The sequence below is a fragment of the Osmerus eperlanus genome, chromosome 20 (genome assembly GCF_963692335.1).
Source record: "Osmerus eperlanus chromosome 20, fOsmEpe2.1, whole genome shotgun sequence".
Lineage (NCBI taxonomy): Eukaryota > Metazoa > Chordata > Actinopteri > Osmeriformes > Osmeridae > Osmerus > Osmerus eperlanus.
The window spans coordinates 13,481,345-13,495,541 of record NC_085037.1 but is presented as its reverse complement, the minus strand read 5'-3'; the positions used below and the strand labels follow the sequence as shown (position 1 = coordinate 13,495,541).

At 43.5% G+C, this 14,197-nt stretch overlaps 1 protein-coding gene across 2 annotated transcripts; it reads right to left on the bottom strand.

Moving 5' to 3' along the window:
* Window positions 1–437: 437 nt before the first annotated feature.
* LOC134041043 (sodium/hydrogen exchanger 3-like) lies at window positions 438–12,089 on the bottom strand. Of its 2 annotated transcripts, none has more exons than XM_062487277.1 (16): window positions 11,438–12,089; window positions 4,993–5,295; window positions 4,693–4,853; window positions 4,334–4,412; window positions 3,928–4,105; window positions 3,589–3,809; window positions 3,190–3,392; window positions 3,013–3,102; window positions 2,842–2,912; window positions 2,575–2,704; window positions 2,182–2,339; window positions 1,796–1,913; window positions 1,446–1,613; window positions 1,306–1,360; window positions 988–1,074; window positions 438–721 (listed from the first exon to the last, which is right to left on the bottom strand). In XM_062487277.1, the coding sequence occupies exons 1-16, from the start codon at window positions 11,781–11,783 to the stop codon at window positions 462–464; spliced, it is 2,628 nt and encodes an 875-aa protein (XP_062343261.1). In that variant the 5' UTR covers window positions 11,784–12,089; the 3' UTR covers window positions 438–461. The 2 variants fall into 2 exon arrangements, with proteins under 2 accessions (XP_062343261.1, XP_062343262.1); XM_062487278.1 differs by lacking the exon at window positions 11,438–12,089 and adding an exon at window positions 6,789–7,286.
* Between the last annotated feature and the right edge of the window lie 2,108 nt (window positions 12,090–14,197).

Sequence of the window (14,197 nt, the reverse complement as noted above, 5' to 3'; positions counted from 1 at the left end):
ATAAATCAATGTCACCTCAATTTAACTTCTAAAATGTCTGACAAGGAGAATATGAATTACTCTAAGAAATTAAGAACTTGTATAAATGGAATGGCATTTAATTTAGCTATACTCTATATAAGAGCTATTTAGCTCTTATGTAATGCTGAAATCAAATGCCCAATTTTGTCGTTTGCGTCTCCGATATACCTGATGAGGTTGTTGTACAAGATAGCTTGGTTCATTGCACAAAAGTACTCTTAAAATATTTTTCCAATATAAATGTTGATGCCGTTAATATATTGGTCTGATCTGGAGATTCAGTACTATGATTAAACAGTTCCACAAAAAAAACACTAATTATGATTGGACAGTGCAAATAAAAAAGTTTTAAAAGCAGTTCTATTGGGTATATATATATGTGGTCAGTGGTCATGTGGTTCTTTATATATGCAAGTCTTGCAGGCCAGTGTTAAAGCAGGCTACATGTGAGTTCCGCTCTGCGGAGGCCGGTCAGCAGCGCCCTCTGGTGGGGTGGGGGAGTCGGCCATCAGGAAGGAGTCGTTGGAGTGGTTGCTGATGCGTAGCGGGGCGAGGCGGTGCAGGTTGCTGGGGGTCCAGGGCAGCCGGACCTGGGCCCTCTGGGAGGGGGCCACGCTGCCGTCCGCCTCAGACTCTGCCAGCCAGGGAGGGATCTGCAGCGGGTCCACCTCCGGCATGAAGGCTGGGTTCTCAATACCAGCTGCACCAAGAGGAGATGGGACATGTGTAAGGTGGATATGTGGACATATAGACAGGACATGTATAAGGTGCCTATATGGACGTATAGACAGGACATGTATAAGGTGGATATGTGGACATATAGACAGGACATGTATAAGGTGACTATATGGACATATAGACAGGACATGTATAAGGTGGTGACATATGGACATGTAGACAGGACATGTATAAGGTGGATGTGTGTTGCGTAAACATGGACTTGGTGCGAAGGCCACATCATGTCACCTCCTGGCCTGTAGGTGACCCTCATGGGGAACGAGACGCCTGTAGCTTCACCACCAGAGGCACTGTCTCCTTCAGAGAACTCAAAATCTACACATTCAAAAGGAATGAATAGCATATTTTAGACACTTTTCTACTTTAGATGCTAAGTATTTTTGGCCAAACACCAGGTCCATTCTAGACTTTCTGACTGATGTCAAAGTGGCAGTGTAAAAGTGATATATATATTTGTTTTAGAGGTGTGATAGATTTGGGGAAAAAATAATAAAATATTCAGATTAATGTAAAAAGAGACTTGAAAAGTAAGAAAGACAGACATACCTTCATCTACATAAGGATGGTTTTTGCTTATGTCCATTGACTGTCCATTCGGCACCTACATTGACAGAAAAAAAATATTATACAACCTTTTTTTAAATCAATGCTGTTTTAGGATGGAACATAGCTGGAACACTTCCAACCTTCTGATCCTTGTTGGGGTGCCTGCTTATCTTCTTGGATGATGCAACACCCGTTTTGGCGGATTTGAATGACTCCAAGCGGCTCCGCATGGTTCGCTGGAAGATCTCCTGCACCTCGTTCTCGTCCTTGTTGACGTCCAGGTGGCTCCTGCTGTACCTGTGTCTGTGCTGTCAGGAGACAGAACACAAGAAAGCATAGGAGAGGATGATAACAATTGGATTATGATGTATAAAAAGTATGGAGGGTCGCCGCTGATCTATGGGCATCTGTGAAGCCGTCTGTGACATTGCTTGCAAAAAGGGCTGTGCAGATAACATTTTGTAACATTTGTTTTGTGTGCTTGCAGTACCTGCTTCCTGCCCTTGTAAAGGTGCTGCTGCAGAAGATGATGTGCGTTGATATCTGATTCTCTCATGCCCTTCACGTCCTGGTCCACGTCTAGACTCACAGACGGCACGTTGTCTCGTCTGGAGGGGCACAGGCGGCACACGTCTCACACAGACAGCCAGGAAGACCTCCTACCAGACCTACATCTACACAGCTGCTGCTGGTTGTGAGTAAACAGCACTATCGTTACCAAGGTGTCACACACTGGTCATACAACCAGTCATGGGGGGAGATGCTGGCATGCAGGTGTGTTTGTGGTAAATAAGAACTGTTTATATGGCTTCCTATAACCCCACTGAACTAACCTCTGGGCAAGGTGATATGTAAAAGTCACAAAATGTTGCTTACAAGAAGGACGAGACAGAAGCGTGATCTGGACCCTGGTCGTCAGTCATGTAATCCATGAAGTCAGGCATCACCTCGGAGAAATCGTCCCCAAACTTCTTTTTGAAGTCAACGTTAGCTGTTTCATGTCGCACAAATGCCAAGGACCCTCTACGCTCACCCTGTAACAGAAGAAGAAGAAGGGGACTCAAAATGTGTTTTATGTTTGAGGTTGTTGTGGTGGGGTGGGATGAGGTGAGGTGGGGTGGGTAGGGTGGGTGGTTGTGAAACAGGGTAACCTGTAACCTGGCACTGTGTTCATTGTTTCCTCTGCTTTTCACCAATAACGACTATTTAATCATTTAAAAAAACACTTTCTTCAGTCGTTTCTGACCTCGGACTGTGCCTCAACCCTACCTCAGTTACGTAGCTCATGGCGTCCTTCAGGTTGAGCTGGTGGAAGATGTTGAAGAGGTAGTCTCGAGACTTCCTGGCTGACGGTTTCATCAGCAGCCAACAGAGCCATTTCTCCTCGAAGTTGTTCCACCTTCAAGCGACAGAAACATCGTCAAAACTAAAAACATTCACCGTCAAAAAGTAGTTTCCATCCATGCCATTTGCCAACTGAGCAGTGCGTTGTTTAATTTATATGATTTATTTCTTATTTTCTCATACAGTACATACTTGTCTCTCATGTAGTTATGTCCTATTTGTCCAGATACATCCTCTATTGCAACTAGCATGTGGTCAAAGGCCTGAACAAATAAATACATAATGTGAGGATTTATTTCATGAAGACTAGATCCTTGTATCATTTTCAATGATTATCGAACAAGACCGTATAACTGTGGTTACCCGGTTCTGTAGTTTTTCAGCAAGTGTTATTTCCTTTTGTTCTTGCCTCTTCACTTTCAGCCAGGTGACCAGCGGTTTCATTGTTACGCCCTGAAGCAAATATTTAAATGGCGTAAACATTTAATTGTTTAAATATCAAGGGCCAAGTCTAATCTTGGTAACTGTAGACATGTTTACCTGCAGGATGACAGTGAAGTAAACCACTATGAGAGTTGTACTGAGCATTAGATTCTTCTCTGGGATTTTATTCTCGTCCAGTAAAACCGCAAGGGCGTACGCTACTGCCCCTCTCAGGCCCCCGTAACTCATCACCACCTGATCGATGATCTCTAGGGGAACCAGTCTGTACCTGTTCAGTATCCAGGTGAGAAAGAACGTGCCTGTGGTGCGCACCAAAACAAAACGTGGCGTTAATATGTGAATAATTGTGAGGCTGTATGAAACAAGTTCAAATCAAAATGTACTTTTACAGCCAGCAATGTCACAGAGGGCTTCACATATGCCCACAGAACTGCCCCTCAGCCAAGCTAAACCCTCAGATTAAGTCAATTTACAAAAACCGTGGCTCAATCTCACCCATGAACCTGAAGACCAAGATGAAGAAAAGAGTGAGGAGGATGAATCCTGTGTTCCAAACCCAGATGTCCGGGTTTATGGCTGAGATTCCCAGGAAGACGAAGATCATAGTCTCTGAGCCGTTGGCAAACACCTTCATGGTGTATTGTACCGTGGTGACAGACTTCTCATCCATATTGGCGTTGATATATTTCTGAGCGCAGACTCCACAGAAAGTGACCCTGTTGAACAATAAGTAGAGCAACCCTAAAACTGACGTAGAGGAGAGGATGTATTGAATTAGAAAAGTATTAATTCATGGGACTCCAGCAATTCGTAACAGCAGTTCCAGAAACTCACGACAGAATAGCGGAGAGGGAGAGCATCTCGGCCGTGAGGTAGGAGAGGTAGCCCATGACGAAGATGAAGCCTGGTTCTATGATCTGGATGTTCTTGGTGCATCTAGTCAGGAGGCAGATCAGCACAGCGAACACCACGCCCACCAGGGAGCCTCCAAACGCCACCACGAAGAACGAGACTAGAGGGGGAGAGGAGGAAAGAAGAGGATGATTGCCATGGAGAGAAAAAACATGACCAGTAGAAGCTACCCGTCTCAACACCCAAAATGGATTAACCTCTACATTCAGACAGTGAATACCATTCAGACTGAACTGTGATGTGATACTCAGCAAGTCATCAAAAGTAGACATTTTATGGGGGGTTGATTCTTCATATGTAATATATACATTGTCTGCAGGTAACTTACTTATGCCTTTGATTATCTCTGCCGCGTCAATCTGTGCCCCTCCCAGTGAGACAAACGCATCCAACACATTGAACAGCACCTGGGAGAACAGGGGCAAGAATTATCTGTCAGGGGGGAGGGAGGGAAGGGTATGGGTTTGTTTTACAGTCGATAGAATGTTGTGTGTAATTCATTTAACAAATGCAAGATAATTAATCTAACATTCCCACGGGAAAACAATGAATGTGTTCCATACAGTACCTTAACATATAACATTAAATACATTGAATGTATTTTATGTTCCGTTATGGAAAGATGCCATTGGGTGCCAGTGTTCTGTGTCCAGAATTATTTTAAAAGTTAGATGGCAAGATACTTACAACAGTGACACCATCGTTAAGGAGAGACTCCCCGAACACCAAGATGAACAGGACCTCGTTGACGTGGACCTCCTCGAACACAGCGATCACCGCCACAGGGTCCACTGCTGATAACAGACTCCCAAACAAGAGGTACTGAAGCAGACCGATGTTCAGCTCACCTACAAAACAGACACACATGACTTTTGACCCGCGACCCAAATCTATCACCTGAACGATTCCCATTTCAATCATTCAAGGCTTGCATGCAGGGCTCTGTGGACTCTACCACAGGTTAAATCAGGGTAACGGTTATCTTACCCATCGCACCACCTAAGTGGCACCCCCACAGGGCCAGGCCAACAGCGCCGGCGTTCCAGCATGTGCCAATGACAGCGTACGTGAGGATGGCTCCCATGTTGCTGAAGAAGAGCTTGTTGGGCATGCAGTAGCCTGCGTCCAGGATGATCTGCGGCAGCAGGTAGAAGAAGAACACCGTGGGGGTGAGAGTGAAGGTCTGGACCTTGTCGGCCCCCCAGATGATCCCTCCCAGGACGAAGCCGATTAAGATGAGGAGCGCGCTCTCTGGGATCACGGTGACCAGGGTGTGTTTCAGCTCAAACACTGATGGAGAGGGGAGAGGGGGGGAGGGGGAGGGAGGGAGAGGGTTAGCTGACACCAAGGGCGTAATGTGAAATATGATTTTCTTCAAGTGTGTGTGTGGGAGGGTGTGTGTGTGTGTGGGAGGGTGTGTGTGTGTGTGTGTGTAGGAGGGGCTGTATAAATGAAACCTTAGCCTGACACTCTTAGCTGAATTATTTGTGCACCTTTATGCTTTACATTTACACGTATTAGTACAATGTGATCGTGGTCACGCACAGTGGCAACGTGAGGCATTCAGGGATTAGACGACCACCAGGTGAGTCAGTCTCGGTCCCTGACCCCTGACAGGGGAGAAAGACACAGAATCCTTCTCAACCTTTTTGAGAGTGTCCTGGTGTTGAAACTACACTAAGAAAAGAGGATTAAAATATCATACAGGTTGTGAAATTAGCAAATCATCAACTGCTTTGCTGGACTGAGAAAATATTGCCTCTGTTTTTAAGAGTATGATTAACTACGAGTTTGCTGTTTGGAAACCAACACATCTCTGGGAACAAATGACTGGGAGGTAAGACTTATATTTTTGTCCTCCTAAATGTTTCCATGTCAGGATTCATGTTGTACTATCTTCACACAGACCAAATCAATCATCTAGGTTTGACTTACAGTTCATCTTACATGGAAACAAATACATGTTAGATTCTCTTGGATTAATCCTCACATCTCCAAAACTTTTTCAACTGATATTTCCTGAGTTTTAAAATGTTTAAATATGTATTTATTCATTTTATGTGCGACTCACGGTCCAGTGACAAACTCACCGGATCTCAGATGAGTTATTCAAATCTTATGGAAACAAATAGATGACCAATTTAGGCTTGGTGGGTATAGTTCAGAGGTTGAGCATTAGACTGCAGATCAGAGGAGTTCGCAAGTTCAAATTTCCCCTGAAAGCATCTGCTAAATAAATACCTTATCATGTCAGTCAAAATAAATTATATTAACATCAATTCATCCCAAAGACCATTTTGGACATCAGTTGTTTCTGGGTGTTTTTTTTTGTTTTTTTTTTATATGAGGGGCAGTTCTTTGCCTGTGGAACAGTGTGTTGCCTAGATAACACTGACATTACGAGATGGCTACAGTTACCACTATGTAGCATTGTGTTGTGCCTATTTATGGCACAACTGCAACACCAAATACTTTTCACCTTCACTGGTGACAGCTTCTTTTTCCCTTATCTCTGCTTGTCTCATATCATATTCGTCCTGAATTTCTTTGTGGAGGAACAGTGGGTTATAAGCACCACTTGTTTCACACAGTGGCGTGACAACAGACCTCTCAGATTTTCCTCTTTGGTCCCATCTGTCCTTCAGTTGAATTATTCATTAGTACTTGACTAATCAAACGTAATCTTGAAAGAGATGTCAAGAAAATCTTTTCCCACATATTCTCAAACACACATCTTGCAATGTTAACTGTGCACTTATATAGTGATGCCACTTGTTACATACCCAGTTTGGCAACCCCGGCTACTAATATCCACACCACAATTAAGTAGGGGGTCTTCACATGGTGCCATTTCAAAGAAACAATGTTGATTCCCTGAACTTTTCCTGTCAGGTTGAGATTTGATTCTGTTGTCTCTGGTGCCAATGTTGAGCTCTGAGAAGTCATATTCTCTGCACCCTCCACCGACGTGAAGCCCACCATGCACACCAGCATCGCTGCTCCCAGCAGCCAGGGACAAGGACCACATAGCATTTCTCAGAATGTAAATCTAAACAAATAAAGTTCTTGCAGTAAAGAACCGGTCTTCTGAGACACTCCTGTGCTGTCGGCCTTTTTGCCAAGTCTGTCCAGATGTACTTGGCAACTCTTTCTTGATGTTAGAAAAATATTTTGGAGGTGAACATTTCTGTCCCGTAGACTGTTGCTCTAGCAGAATGTTGCATTTCCTTGGGAACAGCCTGATTACTTTCCTTTCTCTCTGTGTCTTTCTCTGAACTGTCAGTGGTGCAGACAGGGTAGAGATGGGCTGAAACATGGACAAGGTTTATAAGTCCTCATTCAAGCAGGATGACACACACACACACACACAGGATGACACACACGGACATTCAGCTCCTCCTCTTTCGACAGTTCTCTAGTTATCCAGTCACATCTAGATTTGTAGCTGCCTTTTCTGGGCTCACTGACTGTACTAATGTACTTTATCAAGGGTAGTTTATCATTTCCATAGACACTTTAGGTTTTCAGGTTCACTTCAAACGGTCAAGATTAAGAAGCAGAACTTCTGTAAGCAGAGCACTTCCAGAAGATGCAGAGTTACAGTGTGTCTGTGTCACACCCTAATTCCATTCACTTGTGCTACCAGTCCCTCCCACCCACCCACTCCAGGTGGGTGGGAGGGCCAGTCTGTTGTATGTGGCAGGTCTTACTATGTTGATATGTTACCATGTGCCTCGTGTCCTCATCTCTCTCCACTGGCTACCTATCATGGCCCGTATCAGATTCAAGACCCTGGTATTGACCTTCCGAGCAGTGAACGGGACTGCACCCGTCTACATCAAGTCTCTCCTGCAGCCTTACACCCCACCCGTCACCTACGGTCTTCTTCAGACAACCGCCTGGTGGTCCCACTGCTCAAGACCGCCCGGTCCCAACACAAGCTCTTCTCCTGTCTGGCCCCCCAGTGGTGGAATCAACTCCCCACCTCCATCAGAGACACTGACTGTCTCTCCACCTTCAAGAAAAGGCTCAAGACGCACTTGTTCCGGGAGTACAACGGTACTTAGGAATGGTTCGCTTGACCCAATGTTAGTTTCCTCAAGGATCACAATGACTCTTGCTCAGAGACTTGTTGCTCTTGTGGTTAGTGGTAACTGATTTAAATTTTTGTACTCGCTGTGATATATTGTTTTTATTATTGTTGCTTGTTTTTTCCACAGGTACACTTGCACTTATAGCAGTTCATGTTGTTTAATTGTAACTTGTTTAACTGCATGCTCTTATGGTTCTTCCCTTTGGCACTTACTTTGGTTGTTCACAATGTGTGCTTCATGTTTTGGCTGATCGCGATGTTTTGTGGCTATCTTGTTGTTATGATCAGTGACCTATGCACTTTGTAAAGCTCTCTCTTGGAAGTCGCTTTGGATAAAAGCGTCTGCTAAATGAATAAATGTAAATGCAGGGAGTCTGTTGGCTGATCGGTGAGGAACTCGGGCTAGTAATCCGAAGGTTGCCAGTTCGAGTCCCGTTCATGCCAACTGATGTTGTGTCCTTGGGCAAGGCACTTCACCCTACTTGCCTCGGGGGGAATGTCCCTGTACTTACTGTAAGTCGCTCTGGATAAGAGCGTCTGCTAAATGACTAAATGTAAATGTGAAGGTACACTGGCAGTTTGACTGTCTGACAGTTTGTTTTAATGATTGACAAGCACATTTCTCAATTTTGGTTAATGCTTTCCTGTGTTTTTATGTCAGAGTACAAATATCCTGTTCTTGTGATCGAAAAATACACATTATCTTGGTGGGAAGGTTTACCTTCAATCTTGGTTGGTTTATGAAAGATTTCTCTCACCTACATGTTTTTTTTAAGCAAATTAAATATACCTCACTTTCTTTGGCTTTGGACTTTGTTTATTTAGAGATACAGTGCTCTTCCTCATACAGGTGACCCCGATGTGCACCAACAAGTTATCAAAGGTATTAATGTGCGTGCACCTGGTGATGTTATACTAGACATTCATTATGAGTCATATTCAACATGTATTTGTTCCTGCTGTGCTTGTGTGTGTAAAGTACCTTTAAATCACACCTAGTGTGACAATAGTGACCATTGTTAAAGCAATTTTGACAAATAAATCTTTGTGCATGTTCAAGAATATAACATTTAAAGACTATCTCAGACCACGCCTCCTCATTTAAACAAATCAAGCCTTGAAGGTGGTTTCATTCACTAATAACAAAACCAGTACTTATTCTCATTCTCCAGAACCAAATAATACCACAACGACTAACCTTATCTTGATGAATAAACCAACTGTTCTGTCACTTGCTTAGTTGTATTGATATATCAGAATTCAAGCTACACCTGTTTTTATTCATGCAAGAAGATTTGTTCCGTGCAAGTGCCTGTCCGTGTTCATATACATGTTTAAACATAACTCATAACAAAAGTAATTATAATACAGATGGATTAATTCAAAGGGACCAGAATGGCCACTCAGCTAAATAGCTGAACGTATTGTTACCAGTGATGTTGTTAAATGACTAATGACAATGACGTTGTGAAGTTTGTTGTACTAATCTTTACAAATTACGCATTTATAGTCTGAAAGTGTCTCATTATCTGCTTTTATTATGGTCTGTCTTGGTGGCTGAAGGATAATTTATGCTGACGCATGACATGTCATGACATGTCATGCGTCAGCATGAATTATTACCACTAACTAATGTCCCAGTGTATCTTTTTAAACTGCTGCCAATGTGCCGCAAGACCATTGAAATGGTCATACTGACTGTAGCCTCAAGGAACATGTGTGTTGAAGCGTGAACTATAGGTTCTCTTTCACGCCTGCACTTCTTGTGGGGTATGGAAAGGTCACTCTGGGCATTTCGTAGAGCTGAAGTTGCTTCATTTCGCATTGAATTTAGTATCGTTTGCGAGTGCTTAATGGTGCAGACACTCTCTGTGAGGGTCAAGCTATGTACACCACTTAGTTTTAACTATGTGAGTTTTAACTATATTTTTATTTATCAATAAATCTTATTGGTCATCAATGGCAGGTACAGAACAGGTGAAGTAAACAACTGTTTGTCGAAATAAAGCAACCAGGAATGGATAGTATTGATCTTCATCCTTCAAATAACGTCAAAGTAATTCAATAAATCTTTGTGATAAAACTCTGTTCCTTCACTGTACAGAATATAGAGTAGATCTTGATATGCAGTGTGGCATTGTGGTGTACCTTGCAATGCAATTCTCTTTATAATGTCGTTAAACAATTAATGGCTACAGTATAACATTTAGCTGAGGGGGAACAGAGAAGGGAAACACACAGCAAAAGGCCATGGCCAGACTCAAACCCAGGCACGCAAGCCCGCTTTACCATGTGGTTCACCCGCTTTACCGTTAGGGTTCACCCGCTTTACCGTGTGGTTCACCCGCTTTACCGTGTGGTTCACCCGCTTAACCGTGTGGTTCACACCGTGTGGTTAACACGCTTATCGGGTGAGATGCCGGGGGAAGCCCCAGCTACTCTTTTTGTCTCAGAATGACCAAATATGTTGGAATTGAACCCGGGATGCTGCTGCCTGTGTAGTTCGTGTTCTACAGTGAGCCACCGGGGAGAGTTATCAGGCTCCCTTCAGATCGGTCGTGATAAAATCTGGCTGGAACAAACAAAACCTACTTGTTGTAGCATGACAGTATGTCCATGGATGTTAGGCGTGTTGATGTGTCACCATGTACACTGTCTATTCAGAAATGAGTTCTGCTGCAAAGCCGTTACGACTGATGGCGCAACCTCACGCGTCTCCGCCTCTAGGCAGGGGCATAGTTTGTTTCCGAATGTGGGTAGGATAGCTTTTTAATAATGCAGAGGTTAAGTATAAGACAGATTTGCCAGACAATTTGAACATAAAGAAGCACTTCCACTCAGCCACAGAACCATTAGGGCACTAATGTCTTACACTAACTGTTCAAACTGCTCTTGCTAACAGCGTTATAATTCATCCCAAATGTGTTTTATAGGGATCTGTGCAGTCCTATGTATGATCCTCACTTGCAGTTTGAAAGCAAGGTCACGTGCTGTACTTTTGGCCACATACTTAGTATTATTTTTTTTGTATTGCAAAACATCAAGAATAGAATATGTTTTGAGGTATCGAACAATGATTGTATGTAATTACATACAATCTCATGTACTATTTGAGTACATTATGCAACAACAAAACAATCCTACATTTTGGTAAATATATGGCCATGATTTGACTGTTTTGGGCTGTTTCGGGTGAATTAACTCACAAACCGACAACATCAGACTCACCATCAAAGCAGTAGTTCATACAGACATATTGAGTTGATAGACAAGATCACTGCCCCAGCTGCAGGCTGCATCCGTCACCCTCTCAGAACGCAGGACGGTGAAAGAGCTCACCTAGTTTGCAGAGCCAGCAGACCAGGACCCAGAGAGCCACCAGGTAAGGGGTCTCCACGTGGTGCCACTTCCAGGTGACGATGGGCAGGGTTGTGATGGTGGCTGCCCCATGCCCACCACCCCCGGTGGCATTGTCGTGGCCCGTGCCCCCTCCTGTAACATGCTCCGTGCCCCCTCCTGTAACGTGCTCCGTGCCCCCTCCTGTAACATTTCCGGGGACTGTCTCCGTTGAGATGCCTGCAGGTGCCTTCATCAGGGGAATGACTTGGCTGTTGACCTGGTTCCTCTTACTGATGATGAGCAGGATCAGAAACAGACAGAGGGTGAGACTCCGTACAGCTTCCATGCTGAAGTTCGATGCCTCTCAACCTCGGACAACTGTAGAAATCACTCCTGTGGTTGATTATTCTGCATGTGTGCCGGTCCTGGGTGTGTTTGTCCCTTCCTGTCCTCCCTATGCTAGATTCCCTCTCCCTGCAGGTGAGAGTAAAACCATACTGCTGCCCTTCTCTGACTCCTCCCCTTTCACATCCGGACCAATAAACTGGGCTGCTTCTGCGATGGCGGGAAATAGTCCTTCCACCCTCTGGCCAATCACTTTTGGGAGCCTTAACCGACACCTCTTAAATAGTTTCCCAGTAGTGAAGTGCATCCCTCTAGTCCCCTGACTAAGAAAGGAATGGGTTGCAATTTGGATACGTTCATACCTTAGTATGCTGACCCTTGACTGTCCTCTGTTCTCTGCCCAATGACAACTGCATTGTTGAGCCTTCATCGCCTGTATGGATCTGTGTTTATGTGACAGACGCCAGGAAATGAACGTTTGAGAATAATCATACCCTCTGAGGAGACAAGGGAATGACTGTCAGTTTCTTGAGTGACTCTGCAAAGACCTGTTAAGCAAGATTGGAGAAGGAGTCTCAAATAATTGATTCTCACGTTCCTGTTGTTTAAATATATTTATTTACTACATTTGCACTTGTTGTGTCCAACAGGAGACATTTTCATCTTCCTGCACCTATATGACAAAATAACATGTTCTTAATTTACCTGCCTGGTCAAATTAAGGTAAATCAAATAAACACGGGGCATAGAAGTAAAGGAGACTAATAATTCAATTGATGGAATAGCAGTGTTTTGATGCTTACATGTGTTCATAGATGGCATACATTACCAGTCACACCCACAGCTGAGCACACTATGAAAAACACTAATTTCAGATGAAACACTCACTGTGTTGGCTTCCTAACAAGCATAAAGAGGTGCGCGGGTTCCACGCTCACATGAAAGTCATTAAAGCGCCAGCATGTTCTCGGAGGAGTTTGCACGACAATACTGTTGACAGTTTATGTGTACACCAAAGTGATCCTGGCTCCTGTTTAATATTCTACTACCTTTGTCCGTGAGGTCACTGTCGACAGAATGGTTGCTGTAGCGGCAAGGGCATCAGTCACTTAGATGGATCTGTGCACTTGACTTTCAAGATCAGGGTAATACCAAGAAATTGGCAAGAACCAGCCGAAAGCATGCAGAATCAATAACCTAAATGCAAAGTCACACAGAGTACTATATACTCTATATAATACTATATATTGTCTTACTGTAACTTATACAGTTGGACTTCAGTTACCTAAATAGGGGCTGATACAGTACTTGGCACTAGGTTCAAGCTGTTATATTGAACCTCAGGTGGCTGAGCGGTTAGGGAATCGGGCTAGTAATCTGAAGGTTGCCAGTTCGATTCCCGGCCGTGCCAAATGATGTTGTGTCCTTGGGCAAGGCACTTCACCCTACTTGCCTCGGGGGGAATGTCCCTGTACTTACTGTAAGTCGCTCTGGATAAGAGCGTCTGCTAAATGACACATAGCTAGTTTCAGAAGCTAACAGTAGCTAACTGTCACTTCCTAAAACAAAAGGATGTGACAAAATATGCAAACAAATGATGCATATAAGTTTGATGGGACTTTGGGTGTAAACATATTGAAACTAGCTAGATGGATAATGAGTGGACATACTTAAGAAGCTTGAATAACTTGGCATTGTATCCACATTCCTTACTGCTATCATTAACAAAATGTTTATAGTGCTATGCTAAATATATAACAGGGCTTTAAAGCACCAGGCCTAAATGGAAACATTCAACAATACCCTGGAACATCTTACTGACCTTATATTGATATTGTTTAACAAATGAAATTGTAAAACAGAACTGTTGATTTTTTTGTTGTTGCCAGTCATAGTAGCCTAAGGTAGTTTTGTTCTGACATGTTTAAATGATACTGTGTGCTGAGTTCTATAATGACCAAACATCAGCAAGACTTGGAACAGCCAACACAAATAGACTAGAGTATCACCCCACTTACTGGAAGATCCTGTTCAGGCTGATGGAAAGGTCTTCTGTCCATCCTCCATTAGTCATCAATCACCTGCTTGTTAGCTGAGGAGGACATTACCAAACTGCAAATGGTAAGTACCGTGGATGATCATGTGACTTGGAGGCCTGTGAACAGCCATGGTCCTCTGGTTTCATGTATCCTTCAGTGAAGAGGTCTTTCTTTACCTTACTATGCAAGGATGCGATCATCAGTAGTCTCTCTAAACTTTAGATTAAGAATGGCTTTTTGTTCATTGTGCTGTGGAACCTTATAGGAAAACGCACGCATTGAGAGAAACAGGGTTATCTTTGCAGGGTTAATTTAAATGTAAATGTTAATTTACCTCCATTATCATTGAATTTCGAATCAAATAATCATTAAATTG